This window comes from Lutzomyia longipalpis, chromosome 2 (genome assembly GCF_024334085.1).
Source record: "Lutzomyia longipalpis isolate SR_M1_2022 chromosome 2, ASM2433408v1".
Taxonomy (NCBI): Eukaryota; Metazoa; Arthropoda; class Insecta; order Diptera; family Psychodidae; genus Lutzomyia; species Lutzomyia longipalpis.
This window is the reverse complement of record NC_074708.1, coordinates 23,159,961-23,187,058: the sequence shown is the minus strand read 5'-3', so window position 1 is coordinate 23,187,058 and position 27,098 is coordinate 23,159,961. Positions and strand designations below refer to the sequence as shown.

General features: G+C 33.7%; 2 protein-coding genes across 5 annotated transcripts; one reads left to right on the top strand and one right to left on the bottom strand.

Annotated features, from left to right (window-relative positions):
* Window positions 1-489: 489 nt before the first annotated feature.
* Window positions 490-8,174, bottom strand: LOC129789593 (uncharacterized). Of its 4 annotated transcripts, none has more exons than XM_055826513.1 (6): window positions 7,599-8,174; window positions 5,260-6,871; window positions 4,383-4,966; window positions 4,156-4,249; window positions 1,069-1,647; window positions 490-994 (listed from the first exon to the last, which is right to left on the bottom strand). In XM_055826513.1, exons 2-6 carry the CDS (start codon window positions 6,434-6,436, stop codon window positions 714-716), a joined length of 2,715 nt encoding a protein of 904 aa, XP_055682488.1. In that variant the 5' UTR covers window positions 6,437-6,871; window positions 7,599-8,174; the 3' UTR covers window positions 490-713. The 4 variants fall into 4 exon arrangements, with proteins under 4 accessions (XP_055682488.1, XP_055682489.1, XP_055682487.1 ...); XM_055826514.1 differs by having other exon boundaries at window positions 5,260-6,823; window positions 7,624-8,174; XM_055826512.1 differs by having other exon boundaries at window positions 5,260-6,819; window positions 7,624-8,174.
* A 6,506-nt stretch (window positions 8,175-14,680) lies between these two features.
* On the top strand, window positions 14,681-25,128 carry LOC129789735 (uncharacterized). The gene is made up of 6 exons (XM_055826761.1): window positions 14,681-15,150; window positions 16,914-17,019; window positions 23,566-23,762; window positions 23,844-24,158; window positions 24,249-24,601; window positions 24,674-25,128. Exons 3-6 carry the CDS (start codon window positions 23,592-23,594, stop codon window positions 24,747-24,749), a joined length of 915 nt encoding a protein of 304 aa, XP_055682736.1. The 5' UTR covers window positions 14,681-15,150; window positions 16,914-17,019; window positions 23,566-23,591; the 3' UTR covers window positions 24,750-25,128.
* Window positions 25,129-27,098: the final 1,970 nt, after the last annotated feature.

The window sequence follows — 27,098 nt, the reverse complement described above, 5'->3', positions numbered from 1 at the left end:
TATTCGTGTTAAAAGAAAAACGAGAGAGAATGTGGAGAAGTTTTTTTTTATATCCTCAATATAGGATTAAAGAGGCAGATATCTTTTGATTTATTAATCCTTTTATTTATGATCCCTTTCTAACTTTTCTCATTTAAATAGCTAAAAAATGTCATCGTAATGAAAAGGAAGGGTTAAAAAGGATTTATTTTATGAATATTTATTATTATCATTTGATTTTTAATTAATTTTAAATACTTTTTGAGAAAAATATTAAAGTTATACAAATTGTATCTTGTAGCAGGCAAGAACGCCATTTTGGTGTTTGCTCATTTCAAAGTTAAATTATTTGTTAAAATAGTAGTTAAATTTCATGAATTTCTCCATTTTAAGGTTCTCACGAGAACAATTCTTCAATTTCTATTTAATTCTATCAAAATATCTCCACAAAATGGCCTAAAAAGATAATTTTTGTATGAGAAAAATTAATTAGGAAAAAAAAGATGGCGGTAAATTAAAGAGTCTTTAATGTAGTTCAAGATTTGTAAATTCAACAACACACCTTTCTCTCAAAGAAAAACAACTTTTTTTTTAGTAAAAAATCAATAATTATTTTCTGTATTTACAAAATAATTTAGAAGTTTTAGTTTTTTTTTTATTTTAAAGATTTTAGCATTGTACAAAATTATGAATTGAAAAAATTATAATAAAAAAAATAGCAAAACTATTCACATTTATGTTATTTGGTCAAAAATACTGTTGTATTTCTCAATGAGGAGCTTTATCAAGTAATTCTTTCTAATCACGTCATTTGTGTCGAATGTCTCGAGAGCTTTTTGTGATGAGGCAAAAATGCAGGCGCCCCAACAGATAGAGAGGTTGCTGGAATTCATGAAGTTCTCATCCGAATACTGAGTCACCCGGACGAGGTGTTGAATGAGGAATTTTAGTGTTTTCCGTTGAATTTCCGGAAGGGATGCAATCTCAGCCCTGATCCACTGAACTGAGTTTTCGTCTAAAAAATTAATAAAAGATCTTTTAAATTAAACTTAATTCGAAGGAGAAACTTCAAAATGAAGGATATCTTACCAAGAGGATGAGGAAGACGATCGAATACATCATCAGGGATGAGTTGGGTGGTTAAATTGCGAAAAAAGAGCTTAAGACTGCCCGTGAGTGTGTGAACATCCTGCTTCTCAAGGAATGTCCAAATGAGATCTTTCCTGATGTGATGCCTCTCATTCATCTTCTTCCTCACCCCTTCAATGAGGACTTTATTTCCCGACGCTCGGTAGATGCCGTTTGTCTTGATATTCTCCGGCAATTCAATGCACTCAATGCACTTGACGACAAACCTCGGGATACCCTCGTTGGGATCGAGGCGCACATCATTGAGATCTGGTCCAAAGACCGTTCGTGATTTTTCTTCTTTCCTCACGCGGATGGTAACCGTGGGGGAGGGAGTCTTTCGCATCAGGGGATTTAGTATTTTTGTGAGCTTTTTCGTCTCAGGCGGGGGTGAGTGTGTCGATGAGGATGATGGAGATGATTGGGAGTAGTCGGTGGAGAGTGTTGAGAGGTTGCTCACGCTACTGCTGAATTTTCCAAGATCACATTTGTAGTGGACAACTGTGATGCCTTCTGAATCTTCTTTAGAACGGCCTCGGACTAATTTAAAAGAGAATAAAGAAAGTTGTAATTATAGAAATAGGATAAATATTTTAATTTAAAAAAAAATGTAAAATTATAGATTTTTCATGCTTTCAAAACGCTTTAAGCACCTTTGTGGTCTTCATGCTATTTTTTAATCTTTTTAAATATTCCCTAATTTTTAATAAATAACCTAATAATATATTGATCACAATTAATTAATGATTATGCCTTAATACTTTCTAGGCCATTTTACGACCACAAAGGCCATAAAAAAATATAAAATCTCGAATTTTCGCCAAAAATATTTTAATTAAGATTCAGTGAATAATTTGAAGTCCTTAAAGGGTTAATTCCTTCAACAAGAATAGGTAAAAAAATATTTTATTGTAGTAAATAAAATAATAAAAATAATAAATAGGATATTATGCTCTTTTACATAAAATAGTTTCCATTCATCTATTCTGTCTATTCTTGAAAAGGTTCTAAAATAAATTTTTTGCTCATTTAATAAGTATTTTTGTAATATTTTCACGACATTTTAAGTCAATTTAAAATGTTCATCTATTATTAAAAATATAAAAAGAATAATATAATAAATCCAAGAGGTGATTCGCCGAAAGCTCTGGTAAAAATTGCGTTTTCTCGGATTGACACGCACCCTTGACGCCCCCGGAGGGAGCACCACAGCTCCCACCAAAAAACTTATCTAAAATTACGTCAAGAAAGTCAATCATAACGCGTCCAGTTATAAGAGTTGGTGTCCCACAACGTATAGAAGTTAGTTTATGCGTTATAATACGATTTGTGATCAGTATTAGTAGGCAAAGTTGATTTTTTTGTAAAATTCAGTAATTTGATGCATAAAAATGGTCATATCTCAAGTTCTATAAAACCTACAGAAATTTCTTGACTAGTTATGGAAAGGTATTGAAATAAGCTATAATCTGACATATGTTTCGATACATTTCAAGGTCACCACTAGAACACAAAATGGCGGATTTTTGATTCACCAAAACAGTTTTTGGCATTTTTTATCCTGAAGGAATAGTTCTATAGGTTTCTGATGTTCTAGAAAGTTGTAGAGTTTTGCAAAACCTTTAATTTGATACCAAGTTGAGCAAAATCGGACAAGCAGTTCAGGAGATATGGCTCTTAGAAATTTTCAAATTCAAGAATTTTTCAAATGGCCATATCTTCTAAACGGCGACATAGATTTTCTTCATTTTCGGACTGGTGAAAGATATTGAGTCAGGCTACAACATATCAAAATTTAAAAGATTTGCCTAATGGGGATTCGGAGATATTGCCCCTTAAAGTTAGGCAATTTTTGTTTTTGTTTTTAGCGCCTCTTGCGGACGTTTTTGGAACTTGGAATGTTCTAGACAGTTGTAGGGCTTCGCAATACCTTTCATTTGATACCAAGATGATCAAAATCGGTCAAGCCGTTCTCGAGTTATATTGAAAAAACACTTTTTGCTTTAGGCCGCCATATTTGCTAAACCGCTTGACCGATTTTCAATTATGAATTGTCGATGAAAACGTCTCACTGAGCTCTACAACATACTAAAATTTCAGACCTCTAGCTGAAAGGGAAGTGGTTGACAGTATTTCAAAATGGCGGATGGCGGCCATCTTGGATTTTGAAAATGCGAAAAAATGAAATTTTACACCCACATTTCTATAGAAAACTTCAAACCGGAAGTCTCTATCTGTTACCGTTCTCGAGATATAATGCAAAATGTTGACCACCGGACGGCAGGCCGGCAGGCCGGCCGGATCAAAAATTTTCCACCACCAGTTTTGGAATGTAGGTTGTCTGAAACGTGCTCATACCAAGTTTGAGCCCGATCTGAGGTGGTCGGAAAATCCGACGATTACAATACTTGGTGTTGGCCACGAAGTGGAACACCAACTAATTAACCACCAAATCCAAGAGCAAAAATTCTAGATCAAAATTTTATTGGCGATATTTTCGAAGAAAAAACAAAATTCCAAGAAGTCTGTTAAAATCTCAATTTTCTTATTAAATTCAATCAGTAATTTGTGACTTTCTATCTTATTTTGCCTCCGTAGTCTGTGCTTAATCTAATCAAACAGTGGCTATAATAAAATTTATGATGATCAAAATCAACGGAAATTCACGTTTTAGATGAATTAATTGAGGCAAAATTCACAAAAGCGGCTTTCTAATGCACTCATTTACCAACAAAACAATCTTTGTTATGTGCTTCACGTTTTTATGGGATGTTGTATCATAAAATCCCACATGACATGAGAATTCAATAAGACACTTTATGCAGAAAATGTATTATTCACGTGTCTAAATTCAGAACTGATGATTGGCGTATTTATAGCGATTTATGTCATTTAGTACAAAAGCAATTTAATTTAATTTTCTAAATCTTTGAAAATCTGTCACGCATTACTTTTTTTTTCTATCGATAAAATTGGTGAAAATTGTAAAGCGAAAGGTGAAATTAATTATGTTATAGATTATAGGAGAAATAAAAAAGAAAATCTTACGGAAATCCACGCCTCTGCTTCCCATGGCTTTGAATGACTCCATCGAGTCAGCTAAACTTTGGTTGGTTGCTTCAAAGGTGGATGGAGATATTATCTGTTGGAGGGCAAAACGGAGAATTAAAAAATGTCTATATTGAGAAATTTCCCGCCTGATAAGAGGTGTGATTTTAAAATTTGAGTGATAAGAAATTTTAATCAGGGAAAAAGTAAATTTAACTGAAAATTACCACATCTTCCTCGTCTTCGGGGTAGTTTGCATTTAGCAACATAAATTTCCATGCCATCACCGAGTCTGGGATGGAAAAGTTTCGGGGATTTTGTCTGAGATCAACTATTGGCCTTTCAGGCAGCACTCTGTGGCTCCGTTCTTGGTTTCTTTGGTCTGACGTACTAATTGGGTGCTCAAAGATGTGATGACGTTTTCTGTAGTTGTGAATGAAGCGATTGAGATGAGGTTGATCTCTGTCGTAGAGGATGCAAATTGTACGATAGGGGGATGCGTTCGCGGAATCTGGGGGTGGCTCAACAATTTCCTGCACCGTGAGACATTCTCTGCTTGAGGAAAATTCAAATTCTTCCGCAATCTCCCACTCTCCCGAATCAATTTCTTCCACAAAATCTTCCGAATTGTATGAACACTCAACAGTGTCCACAGCTATGGATTCCTGCCCAATCCCAACTGTGTGAAATTTCCAAATTGGATGATAGATTGTATCTGAGGACTCCTTGAGCTGTTCTGTGCATTTTATGTTGTAATCCTGCGCTGATGCTTGAGATTTCTTCCCAGTGAGTGTGTTGAGATTATTTGTGTCTGCACAAGCATAATTTTATTTTATTGAAGTACATAATCATAACAAAGTGCATATTGCAATTTTTTATATGCTCATGATTTTGATTTATTGGCTCTAATATTAAACAATTGTGACTGTTAAAATCTAATAATTTTAAAACAATGAAGAAAATATTCCACAATTATGTTTTACAAACTTTCTGATGAGCAAACTAGATTAAGAAAAAGCCAATAAACTCTCTAAGAATTAAATAAAAATTCTCTTACAATGGAAAACGTTGTTGGCAAGAAAATTAAAAGAAAAAATTGTGTACCTGAGTGGTCATTAACTGCTGCCTGAGGTAAACTACTCTTGTTTGACGACATATCAGTGTTCAAACATTTCCCTCGGCACGTTAAATTGTCCTCTTTGTCGAGAATCTGCATGACTAATCCACTTTCTCGATCATTTACTACACTTTTCTGGGGATTTTGGCGCCAAGTGGGGGTTTGTAGGTAGAATACAATGAGTTCGTTGTTAAAATCCAATAGTGTGGTATTAATGCCAATTGAGAGGAAAATCCTATTGAGGAAGTCGAAAGGATTAAAGGTGGAAATTCGCGTGGGGGCGATGCTTGCAAGTTGTAGTGAATTTTCCTCACACTTTTCTTTCTTCTTTTTCACTTTATTTCTCACTTTTCTGCGTTTCTTGCACTTTTCACTAATAGTTTCAATGAAAATGAGTACGTGGTCTGTGAAATCGTCTTCTTCAGTAAAATCCCTCCAGCTAGCTGTGGTGGCCACATGCAACTGATATGGCTGGAGGTCGTAGATTTTACTCGGTACACTCTTGACACTAATCGCACAATTCTCGGCGTAATCAACCACTTCCCACCGAAGTGATATCATCCAGGCGGCCAGTGACGAATCCCTCACTTCGTCACACGAGCTCGAGGAAGTTGTCGAGACATTTTCATAGTAAGTGGCATGATCTTGCGTCTGAATGCGTCCATATGTGTGGCGACTTTCTTCCTTCAGTTGGCAGATTTCTGCAAGATCGAACGTTTCTTTGGTGCTGAAGACACCATCGAACCCATCGACGTTGTGGATAATTTCAATTTTCTTCCTCGGCGGTTGTGTAGCAGCCTTCTGGCGCCTCTTGAGACTCCCGAAGAAATCAACAAATTTCTTTGTAGATCTGGGAGTTGGTTTGCTGCATGATGTGCACTGATCTCCCGAATAAATTCGCCCACACTTGTCACATATATTCTCATAAATATTCTCACCACCATTCACATCAATTTCACGTATCTCACAATATTCCTCCCCGTCGTTGCGGATATTCTCATAAATTTCCTCCAATGCTGGCTTACAAGAAGTCCAATCATTTGCATATCGTCTTAGAGAGGTGCGCTGCTGCGGAATTGGCGGTTTCCTCTCATCCAGCTCACACACAACTGAGGAGCTGGAATTCACTTTACCTTGACTCGGATACCGTTTCATATTCATCATAACATCGACGATATTTTGCCATAAGAAATTAGCCTAAGGTGGGGAGATGAATGTCTTGGTGCATTCCCATGCTCACCGATGGAACAATTACTCATCAATTCCGCGGAAGTTTATTCATCTTCCCCACATGCAGACACTCTTCGTCTTATAATACGTTTGACTCCGCGAACATGGAGGAAAAGCCTCTCACCACCGTTGTTCTTTCACAAGAACTCTTCCATGTGGGAAATCCATTTTTTGTGCATAATTGTGAGAACACAGAGATTTGAAAATGCGTGAGATTTGGCGCAAATTTTACAATAAAGCACTATTGAGAGTTCTCTTCATTCTTCTTCACAGAGTTGGCTTCAATAGGATTGCCACAACACCCACATTGTTTGTCTCTATCTTATAGGTAGATTAAGTGAAAGATATTGCAATTATTCTCCACTACACCTGTTTAAGTTTTTTCACTCTTTCTTGAAAAAATGCCTCGGGGGTGGGCAAGTAAGTTTTTATGATTTATAAAATTTGTGATTCGTGTATTTGATTTAAATAAATTTTTGCTCTCAGTTGAAATGAATCATCAATCGTTTTACGCACTTGTTGATCAATAAAAATTTATTTTCATGATGACTACACTGAGAAAAATATTCAAAATTATCTTTTAATTTTTTTTAAACTGTTGTACACTCATAGAAAAAATTCCGTATATATCACTGCAAAAGTGGTGTTTCATATAAGAGTGTTCTATGAGTATACTGATGGAATGAAATAAAAACTTTTTCAAAAAACGTTCTTAAAATTATTATTAAATTTCATTTTTAGAGGAAACTGGAGTAAAAAGACTTGTATAAAAAATTTAAATAATTTGCATAAAATTCTTTGGCAGAGTAGGTATAGTACACAAAACTCGAACGAGAATTCAGAAAATTTAGTCCCTTAATTTTTCTTATTAATAAGTTCTCAGAAAATATTTTTAGAATCTAGGCCTAAGAATAAAACTTTTAAGAAAATTCTTTGAGATCAAAAAAAATTAAACCATGTCACGCAATTTAGCGATATTGTGTTCAAATGGCAATTCCAGAACTTAAAAAATTATGAAAGATACACAAAAAGAGCATGAGCTTTTGTCACAAGAATTTCAGGCACAATTTTAGAAATAAAAAAATTACTTAATCACCCCTTGGCAAAAAATGATTTCTGACCGCGTGAGAATTTTCTCAATTTTACCGACACTTTTTTTTAAAAAATAATTTTAAAGTTTTGTCGCCGAGAAGATTTTCATCTCAATCGCTTCGAGCTCCCGATAGAACTGAAATTCCACTCTTGTCCACTTTCAATGCATGGTGAAGCTTTTTCTCTTTCAGCACCAATCTCCCTGCGGAGATGAATCTTGAGCAATTTAGCGGTCAGACAATTACTAACATTGTATTTGTTCATATCCCCAAGTGGTGATACTGTAACAATTTTTCCAGCATTGCGTCTCTGGTGTCTCCACATCATTGAATTTTTCATCAGCACTTCTCACACAAACATTAAATTGTTTTCATGTGGTTATCTCTTGTGTTTATAGCAAGATGTTCCAGGTATATAAAAAACACGAGCGGTATTTAAGATTTTTTTTTTGGTTTTAAGAAAAATTGACTAATCAATTAAAAAATAAAAAAATGAAATAAGAAAATCACATTGAAATATAGAAAAAGCACATTGATAAATTTAGCACAATAATTCATATATACGAGAATTTAAAAAAAAATGAAAAACTGAAAAAATATATCTATGTGGGATGCAGATCCCAGTGTGTCGTGGAACAAATAAAAGATCAACTGAAAAAATCATTATAACTATACGGGAATAAAGTAACTCTGAGAATAAACCCTTAGAAGTCTATTTTATCTCTCCACATGGGGGCTCAACCGGGATGGGGCAGGACGGGAGGAGTATCCCGAAGACGTTAGAGCAGTGGTGCAGTGAGTGAAGATTAAGAATTGTGTGAAAAAGACGATTGAAAATTTTGAAGATGAAGACGTACGATGAATTGGTTCGAGAGTGCACCACAAGGGAATTGAGAGCGAAGTGTGAAAGACGAGGATTGCCATCGACGGGCAATAAGGACGAATTGGCGAAGAGGATCGTGGCCAGGAAGCTACAAAATTGTGACGGTGGAGCGAAGCTCTGCAAAACTTTGGAGAAAGACGGACTCCAAGGCAAAGATGGAAAAACTTCGAAGAAAGACGGACTTCGGGGCAAAGACGGCAAAACTTTGGAGAAAGACGGACTCCAGAGCAAAGACGATGCTAGCAATGGATCACAGGACGAATTCCAGTGCAGCAATGACGAAAAGATGAGGCGAAAGCCAGTAAAGGAAAGACGAGATCAGCTTCAATTCTATGATGTGGAAGGAAGCATTGAAGAGTTCAGTGGAAGCAAATTTGAAGACGTACGACTGTGGCTGGAAGAATTTGATGACGTAGCTGAGATGGCAGGATGGTCATCAAAGCAAAGAATTTTGATGTGTAAAAAATTCTTGAGAGGAACAGCGAGAAATTTTATCTTTGCTGAGGGAACTGCGACTTCGTGGAGAGAAATGAAAAGGATGCTTGTGGATGAATTTGGAAAGCGAATTAGTTCCGTGGAGATTCACCGACGTTTGAGCAGCAGGAAGAAGAAGGATGATGAGACATACCTGGATTATGTGTACGAGATACAGAGGATTGGAAAAATGGGAAATGTAGACGAATCTTCCTTGTGTGAGTACGTGTGTGATGGAATTCCAGGAGATGAGATGGAAAAATTAGTTCTGTACGATGCTAAAACGATTCGTGAATTGAAGATGAAGTTGGAACGTTACGAGAGGCAAATGGAGATACGCAAGAAGTACGTTGAGGTCGAAGATGAAGATGAAATACCCGAAGAAGATTATGATTCCGAGGAGGAGGACGAAGAAGATGAAGAGATTGAAGAGAATTCTGATGATGAAACAAGCGAGGAAAACGATGAAGAATCTGAAGGAAGTGATGAGAAATCCGAAGATGAGGAATCAGACGTTGAGAAATCTGAAACTTGGGTGAATTCGATTATTGTGGAGGAAGATGTACAAGTTACAAGCCCAGAGATGAAACCAGATGAGAATGAGATGAAAAATGATCAAGTTGACGATGAGAAGATGAACGAGAACAATGATGACAAGAAAGCCGTGAGAAAATTGGAAGCAGTTGCTATGTTGAACGAGAAAAGGATTTTTGAGATCGTTGAGATGGAATTTTACGAAGAAATGATGAAGAAGCTGCCGGAGAATAGCAGTGGTCCAAGGATGTTGTATGTGGACTACCGCGAGATCAATAGCAAAATTAAGGAATTATGGTGAAGACGATGGATTGACAAAGATGACGACTTGGCTATGCGATTGGACTACGATATGACTCAGAGGTCATCCGAGGCCGGATGAATTGTCAGGAGAGGCCGTGTGGGATGCAGATCCCAGTGTGTCGTGGAACAAATAAAAGATCAACTGAAAAAATCATTATAACTATACGGGAATAAAGTAACTCTGAGAATAAACCCTTAGAAGTCTATTTTATCTCCCCACATCTATATGTATAATAAAGAAAGTTTTGTTGTCGTCATTGCTTCTATTCTATACAAATCTAAACTGTTTGTCCGATCACCATGAAATTTGGTACAGATGCTTCTTATATCAGGCGGTTTTAGACGTTTCATAGATCATTTTTTTTAGATATCATGCACCTGTATTGGGGTGTGATGCACGTATATTGGGGTGTCATGCATCTATATTATAGTGTCATGCATCTATACAAGGGTGTCATGCATCTATACAAGGGTGTCATGCATCCATATTTGGGTGTCACGCATCCATATTAGGGTGTCATGCATCTATATTAGAGTGTCATGCATCTATACAAAGGTGTCATGCATCTATACAAGGGTGTCATGCATCTATACAAGGGTGTCATGCATCTATACAAGGGTGTCATGCATCCATATTAGGGTGTCATGCATCTATACAAAGGTGTCATGCATCTATACAAGGGATTTTATTAATTAATGCATTACTGCAGATTTTTTTTTTATTAGAACAAAATATGTGCCTAAGGAAAATAATAAAATTGGTGTCTGGGACATCTTGCTTCTTAATAGAGTTTACTATCGCGAGGGAAATTGTTTCAGTTCATTAACAAATTCTTCAACACAAAGATAAAATCGTGCACTGGGACACAAACACCATTCAGAGATGTGTGTGATTTTTTACGAGACGTCCAAACCATGAAAAATGCATTCATCCATCTCGCGAACCAGATGAGTTAATTACTTCTATTAAATGAATTGAAGATGACGGAGTGTGATACAAGGGGTTTGTCCGCTCTTCGGGTCTCTGGAATTTCAATGAATTGTCATTGTGTGTTTGCCTAATTCTCATTCGACACTCCCGGGAATAATTTTCATTCCACAAGTAATCTTTTTCACACGCTCAAAATATTTTTTTGGGGATTTCCTTATGTTTATTTCTTGAATTGAAATTAAAAAATATATAAATTTTATGCAGAAATAAGAGGATGTAATGTATTTGTTTTAGAAATCAGTCGCTTAATTTTGTGTAACAATTTTGAGGGTTTTCTTTTGTAAAAAAAATGTAATTCGACAGAGCGATTCATTTCCTATAGGAAATATATTTTTTGAATGAATTGTTTTAGGTCGAAATGAAGATTTGAGTTATTATAGGTGTGAGATTGACGGTAGATATCGATGAAATAAAATTGAAGGTGATTGATAGTGTATTGATAAGATTAAATTAAAATTGTATTGGAAAGTATTATAGAAACGATTGAAGAATTGACAAAAGAAAAACAAAATTTTAAGATCGTTTTAAAATCTTATCAAATTTAATTTTATATCTTTAAATTTTTTATTTATTTATTATCATACGATTCAATAAACTTTTCGGGGAATGTACCAAGTTGTAGCAATGTTGGTGGAAAAAAAGAAGAGAAAACGATACATATTACATTAACTCTTTTAATAAACGAGGAGAGTTTGGAGTGTCGTATCAATTGGGTGTGAAGAGAAATGTCAAGATAGTGAGCTAAAGAGAGATGGAAAAAATCATGTGGGTGATTCGTCATCAATTTTCTTGGGAATCAAGCCTGTATTTTTTTTTAAACCATAAACACGAGAGAACTCAATTTTATGTACAACACACAAATGGACGCCAAATAGATCAAAAGTTAATTGAACATGCTGCTTTTACTTCTCTAATTGCTTTAAATGGAATTTATGCAATTGAGGCCTCGCTGTGTTCCCGAACAATACATCTGCACTGAACAAAAAAATAGTAAAAATGTTGCAATGACTTAGGAAGATTTTAGCTTACACTTTTACTCAAAAAAAAATCACAATGCTTTGTCAATCGTTTTTTTTATGCTGGCAAACTCATAAAATTTCTTATCACTCAATCAAAAATATTTGCTAAAATTGTTGAACTGTGTAGAGGATGTAGAGATAGAGAGTCACACTATATACTTACATTTTATTGTTTTTTTTTTTACAAAATGCAGTATTTATACAGCATAGAATTGTACCGAGATTGGAATTGACAAAGTCATTCGCGTGAACCTCGATGGGAACTACCAGCGAAATTTCTTACAAACTCAGGTAGCTTACACTCTTATTTTTATCGTATCATTTTCAATATCGCACTTCAATTGGCCTTATCTCCAACCGACGCGCAAGAGTGAGACGGAAGAACTATGTACATTGATAGCGCTTATCGGGGAAATCGCCGGAATAAGAGCACATGTATGCAAGAGTGCGAATTATATTGAGAGCGTAGTGAGAAGATAAGCATTTAAAAAGTATATGGTAGGCAAAATTAGGTGTTTCCCGATAAAGAACCACATTTACAGGGTAAAAAAAATGGAATTATAGAAGTGGAAATTATGCAATGCGCGAGATTAAGATTAATTGCTAAAAATCTAATTTTCGGTCAAGAAGTGTGAAAATAGGAGCACTTGAGTGAATCGAAAGTGAAACGCGACCGAAATTTTGATTAGTCGAGAGTAATTTGATTGATTGTAATGACTTCTATACAAACTTTATTATACAGTGAGTTCAAGAAATGAGTATCCTACAAAAAGTTTTAATGAAAAAAAAAAGCTTTTGTTTGCAGTGGATGCGATTTAGAAAATCTTTTTATATAGATAAATTAATATATTTTTTAATATAGATTTAGATAAGATTCTTTTCCTATCGTACATTTCTCAGATTAAATATAAAATTAGAATCAGAGAGAAAATTAATTATAGCAAAAAATTTCATATTCTTATACGATAGACTGTGAATATACGAATGAAAGGAATAACTGCGAAAGTAAACAATACATCGCATAATATTAATTTTAGAGTTTCCACGTTTAATGAAAAAGAAAGAACACATTACAAAGAATTTCTCAGCAATGTGTTAAGTCTAAATCTTTTTTTGTATTTTTAATCATTGACCATGAGAGTAAATGAAGTGTTAATTTCTCCAAAAAATATTAGCAATATAGTCATAATAAATCGTCAAAGTCAATTTTAATTATTTTATAGTGCACTGAAGCTCCTGTTCGACCTATGCTTCTATTTAACTCTTCAAAGTCTTATAAAAAAACGATTTTTTGCAAATAAAGTGACTTATTACAAGGAAAGTACAGCGGTGGTTGTTAATTTTGTTTTATTTGCAACAAACTAAGAATTTTATGACCAAGCAGAATGAGGTTGTAGCTATAAATCTGTTTGTTGTCTGGGTCGTAAAATTCATTGAAAAAAAAAAACGATAAAATTGCGTGAAAAAAACCCAACAATTTAGTAAATTGATAAGAATTTTTGATTAAGTCGTGGATTATGCGCGCGGTATGAAGATTCCACGGCATCGATTGAAGATGAGATTTGTGCAAGAGATTTCTGAGAATGCGTACACGCTTGAGAAAAGCTTAAATGTTAAGCTTCAATAAACCTTTTCAGGGGCACTTCTTTAAAATTAAAAAAAGCTACAATTTCCGAAAAACGACTACCTCTTTAAGGCTCACAGTATTTCCGTTTTCCCGCTTCAATATATCACCGTCAAAATTATTTATAAATAAAAATCACAAAAGAATATGTAGAAGAGTTTTTTGTGCCATTGGCGTGGTGACACCAAAAATTCTCTACATATTATGCTTACTGTTATTACGAAATTTCCTCGAATTCTTGCACTGGGTTAATTAATCATTTTTAATCATATTTCTAACGTATATGCATGCTATTTATCTACTACACCTTTTTCACACGCACAAGAGGCCTAAAAGTTATCAATATTTATTCGAAAATTCCGCTCAGTGGACAGTTTTCATGTGAAATCTCATGACATTGACTTTACGCAGTGGTTTTAAAATAATAAAATGAAGAAGGAGAGGCGTTCCAAGTTCAATGGTAATCGCACGTATGGTATGTTTTCATGATGAAACGTAATGACACACTCAATTGATAAATGATCAATATATTCGGTAATCGTATGAGAAGCTAATTTACATACTATCCATTGTACCGGAATCTGCCGAAGCTTTTTTCTATATGCTCTTTGAGTTGTTTATGCTTGTCGCTGAAGGAGTTTTTGAGAGCACTTTTGTGGTGAAAGATGAATATTGAGAGGAAATTTGTTTAAAGTATTGTGTGCATTAATCCTATGATTTATTTGTTATGTAAAAACAATATAAATGAGCTTTTCATTCTTATAAGAAGAGAAGATCCGGAAAGTTAAGTTCTTATTTTGTTTTTCTTTTTGGGTTCAAATTGTGGCCAAAACCAGCTGGATGGGAATTCATCGGGATTTCTAAATACATTCTGGATGGAAAATTCCCATTTTGCTTCGCTATATACTTTTTATTCTAAATTTTAAAGTTTTTATAGCATTTTTTAATGGAAAACTATTAAAAATTATTTTTCCCAACTTTTAATCAATCCTCCAAGGATCTTTTTCAACTAGATTTTTTCAGTGATCCTTTCAAAAAATATTTTATTGAAAAGTTCTTGATGAGTTTAATTATTTTTTTCATTAAGAATAAAGAATCAAAGGAAATCTCCATAAAAAATGTTTAAGGAAGTTAAATCATAAAATCAAACAACTCAATAAAAAATCAAATTCACCTAAATTCGCTCTTGAGTATTTCCTCCAACACTTTTTGGCATTATAAAAAATAGAATATTTTATGGTGACTTACCAGTTGGATAAGCTTCTTGCCATATAGCGAAGCTTTTCTCGCTAGTATTTGTGCAGATCGTGGCGTGTGCTCTCCAGAATCGCACACTCAATTTCTTCGACATCAACAAAACGCTCAAGCAAATTCACCTCAGTCGGTACTCAACCGTCGATCGAGCTCGGTTATAGTTCAAAGCACCTGAAGAAAACGAGCCAACGAAGAAGGGAAAGAACACCAGTAGTTTGTTTCGAAGTGCTTCTCTTGCTTACAAAGCCCCGTTCATTCCTATTGAAATATTTGGAGCGTTCATTTGAATAAAAATATTATAATACATAAAATAAAATCTCATTGTGTAGAATAAGTTATCTCTCTGGGTATGAAGAAAGATTTAGCTTGAGTGGCAAAAAGTTGTGGAAGTGCTTGGGAAAAGTTTCCCTTTTCGTATTGTGTGTGCAAGTACAAGACAGAAAGTGCAAAACCCATCATTAGTACAGCATTAAACGTAAGATTTCTCATAATTTAGAAAAAAAAATCTTTAATATTAGCGGATACCATTACGACTAAAATTACGTGTCTATCCAACTGATTATAGTGTTTAGAACTGTCCCATGGATGTATTACACAGAAATTTTCCCCTTTTTCCGATTTTATTGTCAGGGAGATGAGATAAATGGGGTATTTTATTTTCTTATTCGCACCATCATCCTGTAAAAATTTCCACATTAGAGATTAAACACAAAAGATTCTGAATATTGAATGCGAAATTAAATTATACCTGCAAAAACGTCATACTTTTTATGAATCTCTTCACAAAATTGCTCATAAATTACAGAGTGTATATAAATCTCTAAGATGAGTATGGTGCTTAGGAAGGAAATAATATAAACACATTTTTTTAATCATGGAAAAGCCTCTTTACAAATTTTTTCCTCAATACATTAATTAAAAACAAAACAATTACATGGTGTAAATTATTTTAATTGCGTACAGCATAAATTCTTTTTGCAAAAATGAAAGAAATTTCCACAAAGATATTGCTTCTAAAAAACCATGAAAAAATTACATGAGTAATAGTATCGCAATATGCCCTTATTTTACACCGTGCTCCTAAAGTACCTGTTGCAGTGAGTCTTAATTTTATTACCAAAGATAATTTATGTGAATTTTACTAGAGAAAATTAATTACGCGATACTTTTGTAAAACTATAGGAATAAACCAAGTAAAATGTATGCAGAGAAAATTCTTTTATAGCTATTTTCTTCACGTTTTATAAAGCAAGAAGCTATGAAAGTAAAATTGAATATGGATTTGCTAGTAACTGACACAATCCTATTACGTTTTATGGTTAATATTATATAGAAAAAAATTTAAAATTCCTCAGTTTAATGTGTTTTCTGGAAAGAGTAGGGGAGAGCGGGGTTAAAAAAGTCACTTAAGGGTTTAGAAAAAGCTCAAAATATCATATTTCCCAAATAGTTAAAGTGAAATGAATAGCTCAATTCTTTGGTATATTTCTTTCCCTACAACTCTTTCTCAGATCATTTTGTTCTATCTAGATAGGAAATATGATATTTTAAGCTTTTTCCAAACCCTTAAGTGACTTTATTAGCCCCGCCCTCCCCTACGATTTTTTTTAATGTAGATAATTTCCTAGAAGTGTTACTCTAATCACGAATATTTTTAAAATAATTTTATATTACTTTCCGTCCAAACTCCACAACCATAAAAAAAACGCACATTTAAAGAATTTTATATCTGTTAAGTAATAACAACACATTCAACTTATTTTCTTTATTCAATTATTCAAAACCAAATATTCCTTAAATGTGATAAATTCGCTTGTAAGTCAGTTACTTTGGGACATGGTGCACGCATGTACGCATTGCTCTGAAACCGCGTAATTCTTTGTGTACCTAACATAAGTAATTTGGGTTTGGACTATTAAATATTTCAAATTATATTACAGAAAACCAAGAAATTCCCATTGATGTGCTGAATGTGTAAAAGACATGCTCTATAATGACTTTTATTACGCACCACAAAGTGAATTTAACAAGAGAAGAAAATAAGAGGAAAAAAACAAGCATCAGATCGATTGAATGACTTGTGCTGTAATTCTTTTATTTTTTTTGCTCATTCTTACTTATTATTTTTTGTCTATATAATAATTTGTACGACACGTGAGGGTAAATTAATGATTTTAGATATATCGTGAGAATGTTAAAAAAACATGTCTAGCGTTTTTTTTTCTTATTCTTCTACAGGGAAAATTTCTGCGACGATGACTCTCATCAGTAAAATTGTCCAGATAATTCTGGTGAGCTTCTAAGACCGGGATAAACCCCAAATCCATCATCTCGTCGATGTTGAGTGAGTATTGCAGTCTGTGAAATGTAGAGAGAAAAAAGGAACAAAATTTGCAAGTAATTGCATAAAACCTTGAGAATGAATAGCATTTTGCCATACTTGTAGCATGAACCTGTGTTATTGAACAGTATCAAGGTCTTTCTTGTCTGGACTTCTTACTTGCTCCAACACTACTTCATAACTTCTTTTGCCTTTTCGCATTATATTCATCCGGTTTTACCGCTGATGAGTAGAACTATTTATTCCCAAAACGAATATACAGCAAAATGTGTAATTTTTAGTATGATTAGCATGGTGGGGGAGACAAAAAATTGTCTTGAAAAAAATATATAAGGAGAACATTTTGTTGAGAAAATCAAGAAAACAGTAATTCTTCTAAAAATTATCATTTTATCTTACTCATTGACGTTTTTCTTACTAACCTTTAAGAAGGTGAAACACGTTTTCCGCCCAAAAGAAGAATTTCTTAAGATGTCTTCTCAAGAAAAAAAAATGTAAATTGGGTGAAATATATCCAAATTTATTCGGGTTCGTCGTTCAATCTTTTCAAAACCTGCTCAAATCTTTCGTTCATATGAGTTCAATCGCAACTCTTTTTTTGCCTAAACTAAAATCATAATTTAAAATTTATGTTGATATTTCATTAGCGTATGTTGACCGCCTGAGGTAGGAAAAAAATGCGCTATCATAAAAATTATCTAAATAACAATTCATAATTTTTCGTGCATGCGACAATTTTCTTTATTAAATGCCCTTCACTCTGATAGTTCATTATGCTGCAAATGCTAATTATTCATGCAGTAAATATACTTTTATCATGTCATTATCTCCATTCTAGTTTTAATTTCTGACCATATGGCGCAGAGACTCTCTATATAGAAAAAAGAGGACATACCAAAGGTTTAAATGTTTAAGATGTTCCGAAAAAATTGAGAATATTACTTTATTTACAACAACATTGTCAATGTCTTTAATTTGATTCATGATTGTTGGAAATTCGTAGATTCATCTGTAAAACCTTAGGACATTTTTTGAAAAAAAAAAGAAGAAAAAAGAGTATACAAAAGAAGTTTGTTTTTAAAACTTAAGAACAAGATAAAAATACTCATTACTTTTATACCCAACCAGTAATAAATTTTTTTGTTAACTATTTTTAAAGCATAAATACATTGTGAACGTTAATTCCAAATCTTCAAGCAACCTTCACGAGTGCACTTGTCAAAGCGATGAGTGAAATGCCTGACTTTGTCACAACTCTTGTAATTTAATTAGAGAAGTACTAACAAGAAAAAAAATCCTGATGACAATATAATTGAGGTAATTGAGTATGATACCACGATGAAGAGGTAAAAATAAAATTATATTTTCAACTAACATAACGAACCTTTTCAGAATTTGTTGGCACAATCTATTATGTGAGCTTCCGCCCCATACCCACCTACGGCAAATATTGTTGTGCGCAATTATCGCATAACTTGCTGAACTTTTCGGCATTTTACTTCACCAAATATTTAATAAGAAAAACCACGAAAAAAATGATCCGATTTTATGGGGAATGGGTAAAAATGTAACAAAGAAGAATTTTCTAAAGTGAAAGTGTAGCAAATTTACCGTAAAGCTAATTACTTTCCTTAACCTGCAATTAATCATATCTTTTTGTCGAGGTGAACTAAAAATATAAGTCTCGATATCTTGGACTTTATAATCCAACTCCTAAATCTTAGAGATATCATCGTGAAATCTAACATCGATTGAACTTTAGCATTGCAGCAAAAATTTCAACACTATTGCCCGGAAAGAAATCGTATGCAGAAATTACAGTGCAAAATTTCCCTTAAAAATTGTCTGAACGCGATAAGATCTTAAAGGAAGTTCTTGCTTGATCCAACGTTTAAATTGAAAACGTTTAATCTTACTTATTTGCAATGAGACAAAAAATCTTTTGATTGAATGTCACGCTGTGAGTTCCTACACCAAATAAAATTGCTCAAGATTATCTCATTGCGAGACATTGGACATGCTAAGTAAGTTTCATGAGGTATAAAATGTAGGGAGTTTAATGTCTGATGTCGCATTTTTTTTGTTTAAATTCTCACGTTGATTTACTAACCTTGCTTGGGGTTTTTATACAATTTTTCCGACTTTTTATCTCTTCGGCGTCAATGTGCAAAAATACTTCGCGTGTGTCTCTAATTAAATTCTTCGATTGCAGACTATCAAAGCATTCTTATATAATAAGTTACCATATTAGTTAACCTATAGTTTATACACACTGGTATTACACAGGGCTGACCAGTTGTGACAAAATGAAAAGATAAGAATATTCTAATGAAAAAGTTGGAAAAATTCATTGAAGGTGGATTTCTTATCATTTCGAAACCTTATTTGTGTGTCCTTAAGATTATTTTTGGTAGGGTCGCTTTTTTTAATTTGAAAGTTGTAGAGTAGGAAATTTCTCACAAAATATATCTTTAAAATCTTCTCTAGTATTCCAGGGTTACAGAAATGCTTCATTGCAAAACCTCACCCTCTACTAAAGATAATAATAAGTAGATTTTGACCTAAAACATCTTCTTTTGATAATAAATTCCTTTGATCTCACCTGCTCAATGATTATGCTAACAATAACTCATGTTGAATAACAAGAATTTCAGTGAAGAATAATGAGATTGCAATAAATAGAGAGACCTGCGGAAGGTCAATGGAAATATTTACAAAAAGAACGAGAACACGCGAAAAGCATCTTCAATCAACATTGTTCTACATACACTAACAAACTAAAAGAGTTTTGTATTTATTATGTGATTTTCAATTGAGAATCCTTGAGTTCACCATGTGGTGTTTGACCATTAAAATTTTTTTCAGCTTGGAGGCAAAAGTAATGTGCATAGGTTGCACATAAATGTAATTTGAACTTACATCATAAAATATATATAGGAGAGTGTGGCAAATTCTCTTGAGGTGAAAAATCCTCGTTTGGAGGCATTCCCCTCGCGCGTCATATATTGCATATTTGAGTGATAGTAAATATTTATTGCGTAAAGTGCAAGCTAAACAAGAAGATCGCTGTACATGGCTAACTTTTCTCAAAGCACTTTTCCCCGCCATGCTTACCCCATTTGGGTGGATTTTCAAATAACAATTTTACCAACTAAAATAGCCTCGTATCGATACTTACACAATTTCTGCACTCTTGCCATCAAACAAGAATCACTCAATCGTGCTCATTTTTATGCAAAATTATATTTATATATAGAGACTTATGCAAGGAATTTGCGATTAGGTCGTTAAACTTACTTCACAACACACATTGATCATTGCAGTGTCCGTCCATTGCACTTTTCTGGGATGAGATTAAAACTCGAACCAACATTTCATTTGGTACCGCAGCTTTTTGCTCGCTATGCAAATAAAACATGCAAATAAGTTAATGAAATGAATGAAGAAGTTCAAGGAATTTCCATGTTGTTTTTCTTATATACAAAACCACGCTCCATAATTCAAATAACGTAAGCGGTTAGAGCTATTTATTAATATTGGAATATTTTTTTTTCTTAAAATATTATTTCTAGTGAAAAAAAACTTTCCTTTTTCCAAAGGTTAATGACATTGAGGAACAAATTAACGGATTTACGTTTTGTCAATGACCTTCTCACCGTTTTTCCACTATCGCATTTTTCTTCAATAATTCTTCAAAATGTCGCAAAATCTAACACTCTCTTGTCCCATCAAAGAAGGGTAATAAAATTTAAGATCTTCTCAGTGTTGGGCTTGGAAGTGAATGCTAATAAAAAAAAGAATCCCAGCCTTGACCAAACTTTTTGCCACACGCCCAAATCTTATGCAATGGCTCCACTTAATTGTTAATTTTCTTTTTATTCAAAACGTGTTAGAATTTTTCTAATAGCTCTCTATTAATTTTGTATTTCAAAAAAATTATTTCCTCAATATCAAATGAAAACAATTTTCGGCAAATATGGTGATTAGCCACGAGACGGAACTTTTGGTTAAATTTTTACGACAAATTTATTATTTGAACTTTTTTTCTGCTGCGCATTTACGAGACTATTTACCATCTTTTTTGCCCACTTAAATGCCCATAAAAACAGCAAATCATCCCACCGCAAGTTCACTATCACGTTTAATAGAGAAGGCAAAGAGGTCGAGATTCAAATATGTATGTTGTACGTACACTACCCTAAAAAAGTTTCCGGGCAAGGAAAAATGGGGTATTTTTGAAGGCAAATTTCAATTGGCTATATCTCCGGCTGTGGTCAACCGATTTTCAAAAATTTATTAGTTTTGGAAAGGTACATTTCTCACCTTTCCAAAACTGGCAAATTTTTGAAAATCGGTTAACCCGTTATTTATTGGCAGCCATTTTGGTAAAGCTAGGAAAAAGCTTATTTTTCACGATTTCACAAATTTTGACTTTGACCTTTTGCATCTCGGCCGCTAGTGCACCGATTTTGATGAATAGATAGTCGTTGGAAAGGTAATTTAATTCCCTTTCCAGATATGCTAAATTTTTGAAAATCGGTCAAGCGGTTCGGTTGTAACAGTCATTCTAGTGAACTATAGTGAAAAAATACACTTTTGACTATATCTCAGCTTAGGGTTGACCGATTTGGACAAACTCGGATTCAAATGGTAGCTAATAATGCCCTCTAATTTTTAAAAAAAATTTCATCCCGATCCGTCACGTGGTTCTTTTTTAATGTTTTTTTATGTGACCCCCTTATGTTACAAAAAGTGTACCCTAACTTCATTCGCTTCCCAGATTTTTTTATAAGTTACACCTGGCTCAAATTTCATCAGAATTAATAGTAGACATTATCATCTAACTTTTAAAAAAAATTTCACTCAAATCCATCAAGGGGTTCTCTTGTAATGTCAATTTTTGTGAAGCTATGACCCATTTTTACGTTAAAAGTTGTCAATTTGACTTGAGCAATCCATCAGCTCTTGAGCGTGATTTGACTCAAATCCTTGTTAAATCGTCTTAAAAATGTTAGTAAAGATGTCCTGGACCTTATTTTGATTTGTTATCCCCATTTAATGAAAAAAAAAAATTTGACGATTTTTCGCCCAAAATCTTAATATTACCAACCTCAAGAGCCGCAATATGAGTATTAGCAGATTTCAAGTTAGGAATTTATTATTTTTATTTAGAATCAAATCCCATTGGCATAACAATATAAAAGAAGGTCAAGGATGTTTGTACAAATATTTTAAATACAATTTGAGTCATGATTTAGTGGGGGGAGGGGGGTATAACAGGTAAAAGACGAAAATCGCGCATAGCTTCACAAAAATTGACGTTACAGGAGAACCCCTAGACGGATTTGAGTGAAATTTTTTTTAAAAGTTAGATGATAATGTCTACTATTAATTCTGATGAAATTTGAGCCAGGTGTAACTTATAAAAAAATCTGGGAAGCGAATGAAGTTAGGGTACACTTTTTGTAACATAAGGGGGTCACATAAAAAAACATTAAAAAAGAACCACGTGACGGATCGGGATGAAATTTTTTTTAAAAATTAGAGGGCATTATTAGCTACCATTTGAATCCGAGTTTGTCCAAATCGGTCAACCCTAAGCTGAGATATAGTCAAAAGTGTATTTTTTCACTATAGTTCACTAGAATGACTGTTACAACCGAACCGCTTGACCGATTTTCAAAACTTTAGCATATCTGGAAAGGGAATTAAATTACCTTTCCAACGACTATCTATTCATCAAAATCGGTGCACTAGCGGCCGAGATGCAAGAGGTCAAAGTCAAAATTTGTGAAATCATGAAAAATAGGCTTTTTCCTAGCTTTACCAAAATGGCTGCCAATAAATAACGGGTTAACCGATTTTCAAAAATTTAGCAGTTTTGGAAAGGTGAGAAATGTACCTTTCCAAAACTAATAAGTTTTTGAAAATCGGTTGACCACAGCCGGAGATATAGCCACTTGAAATTTGCCTTCAAAAATACCCCATTTTTCCTTGCCCGGAAACTTTTTTAGGGTAGTGTACATAGTTTATAAAATGTAGCAAAGCAAAACAGGTATATAATAATTCTATAAAAAGTAGTTGCGCAATTGGAACCAAAAACTGATTTACGAACACAATTTTGCACACTTCAAAGTGATAAAAACTTCCCATTTCAATTATTATGAGCAAAAGGAGATTAGTTTTTTTTTATAGGTCTCACCCGTAGATTTATGAGACGCGCGTGAATTGGATATTCTGTCTTATAAAAGAATAATTCTTTGAAAGTAATTTATTTTTTTCGCACGAGTTTAAATTTTACAACACCAAAATAAAAATTACCTAAAGACCCATTTATGACTGTGTTTGCATAATGTTTAAAAATCATTATTAGGAACCATTATATTTGGGTGACTAATTTATTATAAGCGCCATAAATAGTAAAAGAAATAGAAAAAAAACAACAGCTGACGTATTTCATCCGGAGATATTTTTATGATTAGTCAAGCATTCTGTATTATTTTTTTTAAACATTTTTACAATTTATTTGTTTTTCTCCTTTTTTTGCAGGTACTGACTAAAAAGAAAAGGAAATCATGACAACAACGATTGAAGATCATTTCGTGGACAACAAACTATCTACCCTATGGTTCTGGGGTGAATTTATCGGTGTCCTTCTTATTCTTTGCCTAATCGCAATTCTCATATCAATACGAAGAGGACAGAGAATGATTACGCCGCATCGCTTCAAAAATTCCCGTATTCTGGTAAACCACAAATTATAGCTATAAAATATTTATTTTTGTGGAAAATTTGGATTTTTATTTCGGGAATTTCCTTCTACACAGATCACCAATGGTTCATCTTTTTTATCTCGAGAGCTCCATCATCAATTGACGACACGTCACCAGTGTCAAGTAGTTCTTGTGTCCGATTCCAAAGATGCCACAAGCTATGGGCAGAAATTCGATCTGACCAATGGGAATATTGTTAATCTGAATTGTGACACAGTGTGCCATCATCAAATGAATTCCCTCGCTGGATATGTGTGGAACGAGTTTGGATCTGTGGATGCAATCATTGACATCGAAGAGGAAGTGCATACCGGCGATGTTTGTGATGTTGTTCAGCAGACTGGAACAAATATTCAGCGTTTCTTGAATGTAATGATCATTGTAGTGCACCCGATTAAATCAGGCGCAACATTGACGAGAAACATCACTTTAACATGCCTTTTTCGTATCTCATTTCAGCTTGTAACGAATTTCGGACCAAAAATGCATCAATCCGGTGGCGGTCAGATCGTTACGGTGAGGAGCAATCTCAATGCAGCCGGTGCCTGTGTATCAAGTCGCGATGACGTCTTGGATATGATGGAGCAACTGGCACAGGGTGAAGCAACGAATTTCACTACCAACATTCAACTTTCAACAATCTTTCTGAATCACGGAAGAACCTTCAATGATGATGACTTTATGCATCGTTTGGGCATTGTGTCTCAACTCACGCTACCTGAAGTGGCTGATCGCATAATCAGGGGCCTCCAAACTGGTAAAGACAATTTGGAGATCAAATCGAGAAGAAGTCTGATAGATTATATTGTAAAGTAAGTGTTGAAAACTCGAATTTCTTTATTAAGATATAAAACATATAAATGCCTTTTCTCAATATGTTGCAGAAAACTAAAGAAACAGGACAATTCTGAGTTACTTCAGAGCGCCAACATTTCAGCATCATTGAGAAATTGTCAATGAAATTTAAGCACAAAGAAGTATTAAAAAAAATGAGAAGCGCTTATAAGGAAGTCTTGAATTTTATGTAAATCACACGAGATTAGCATTGCCCGCGAATCATCTAAATCCCACACAAAGTTTGTGTGGATCCACATGCATTTTGTTGATTTATGTCGCATCACTAGCATTTAATATGCTGAACGATAAAAAATACACCTTCAATCCGGCAGTGTGATCAATTTATCAGAATGCTCGAAGGCCGTATTTATTTTTATTATTTTTGTAGATTTTTTGTAAAAAGAATTATAAAAATTTGAATTTATAGTGAAAAGGTGCTCTTAATGTGAATTAAGTGACTTTTAAAGGCAATCGTGCAATAAAATTTCTGCGAGGAAGTTGAAACATTCGATTGTTGTATTCTTTTGTTGTAAAAAATCATTTTAATTATCTCCTGCTTTTATGGTTTTTGTTATTTTGCATCTGGAATGGATGGAGACATTTTCTTGGAGCAACTTTACTCACCTCTAGTCAGGCGGAAATCGAGGCAAAATTAATTTGCATCGTTGTCTTGATGGTATTTCGCGATCTTTTAAACATAAGAGATTGGATAGATTGGAATGATCAAAAATTAATGATCATGAGATCATTTTAATTTTAGTCAGTGTTTTAGTTATGGAATAACCAAAATGGAATAAATTTCAAATAAACCGAAATATTTCTAATCAAGCATTTTATAATAATTAATCAACATTATACTATTTTATTTTAAAACGTATATTTATCAGGTAAAAAACTCACGATCATTCAGCGCCACAAACTATGCAAGATTATTTGTAAGATTTTTAATTTAAACCTTCTCACTTGACTAAAATTTCTCTCTTAACAAGTTTGGATTTTCCTTGATATTGCCCCCGGTGGAGGTCACATAAATCATACAACAAACACTCAATCTCGCATCGGAAACCCCTCATAATCCAATTATCGTGATCATTCTACCTAATTCTCTTTATTTCATTAGACACCGTGGCGCTTAAGATATTTTGCCACACTTTCTAATTCTGAAATGAAACATAAACAATAACACAATCGTCACAAATATGATTATTGCAATTTGATGATTTTATCTCGGCTGCGATTTTTTTTCTAAACTCAATGTGGGAGTGGAATTTCGCGCGCAATGCAGGTCGTGCATGTCCCATAAAATAAGTATTGAAAGTTTCTTGTGGTGAAGATCAAGATCACGAAAATACGATCATTTTTTTTCCTCAAAGAAAACAACATTATGTGTCAAATAGAAATGATCAAAAGAGATCAAGAAGATTAAGATCAAATTAAGGTGACTTTTTTTCTATAATAAGTTTTGTGGTGACGGCGAAAATGTTGGCAAAAAAAATTACAAGTGTGGACACTCAAGCATGATCAAAAGGAAAACAGCTCTCTTAAAAGCGATAATGCGCTAGATCAGAAATTTTTCCCTCTCTGCCGGAGCACAATATGAACAATTTCTTCAGAGAAATAAACTAATAGTTTGGGATTAGGCTTTGCTTGTTTTAAAGTTTATGTGATTCTCAATGAGGCATTGCAGCCGTAAATGTGTTGAAAAATATTTTATATTTATTGATAAAACAATAAATAATTGATTTATTGATTTAAAGGTTTAAAATGTTGTTTTTAAAATAAAAATACATGAAAACGTACCGAGCGTTAGAAAATGAATGTCAATTGTTAGAAAAGAAACGTCAAGCGTTAGGAAAAGAATGACAAAAGGAAACATTTGACGCTAGAACATAAATGTCAAACGTTAGAATTGTTAAACAAATTGTCTATAGATGGCTGTTTAATGTTTAGAATGCTCCATCTTTATAAATCAGGGTTTAGTTTTTCTTTTAAATCCATTTAAATTCTTTTTAGCTGTGATTCTTTTAATATTTGTCTTATTCTATATATTAAAGTAATTTTAGCGATAATATTGAAATCAAGAAGATCTAAAAGTTGGTATCGGTGGACTGTCATTAATCATATATTTCTCATCATGATCGTTCTAATCGATGTTTATCACAGTTTTAGTCTTAAATCTCAATAGCAATAGCTGCAATTCTAACACTGACTCACCTCAAAATTTCTAAGCAGCTTCATGAACTGAAACGATTGAGCATTTATATTGTGTCTCTCATTTTATTTTGTACTTTACTTTTTTTCCTATTTAACGTGAGAGATGTTAATTCCATAATCTCAGCATTTCACAACCGCCAAGAGAGCAAAGAAGTAATAATAAGAGAAGAAGAAAAAAAAACAGTTTCACACTCTTATGCTTCGGTCTGTGGCTCCAGAAAGAAATTTGTGTGCTTTGGGCCCTCATTTCTCCATGAG

Excerpts from the sequence above, each read along its gene's own strand:
- LOC129789735 (XM_055826761.1), top strand. The coding sequence starts at position 23,592 with ATGACAACAACGATTGAAGATCATTTCGTGGACAACAAACTATCTACC. Across the intron at positions 24,159-24,248 it reads ATATTCAGCGTTTCTTGAAT|CTTGTAACGAATTTCGGACC; the intron begins GTAATGATCATT and ends ATCTCATTTCAG. Across the intron at positions 24,602-24,673 it reads CTGATAGATTATATTGTAAA|AAAACTAAAGAAACAGGACA; the intron begins GTAAGTGTTGAA and ends AATATGTTGCAG.
- LOC129789593 (XM_055826511.1), bottom strand. The coding sequence starts at position 6,436 with ATGATGAATATGAAACGGTATCCGAGTCAAGGTAAAGTGAATTCCAGC. Across the intron at positions 4,967-5,259 it reads AGCAGTTAATGACCACTCAG|ACACAAATAATCTCAACACA; the intron begins GTACACAATTTT and ends ATGCTTGTGCAG. Across the intron at positions 995-1,068 it reads TCGTCTTCCTCATCCTCTTG|ACGAAAACTCAGTTCAGTGG; the intron begins GTAAGATATCCT and ends TTAATTTTTTAG.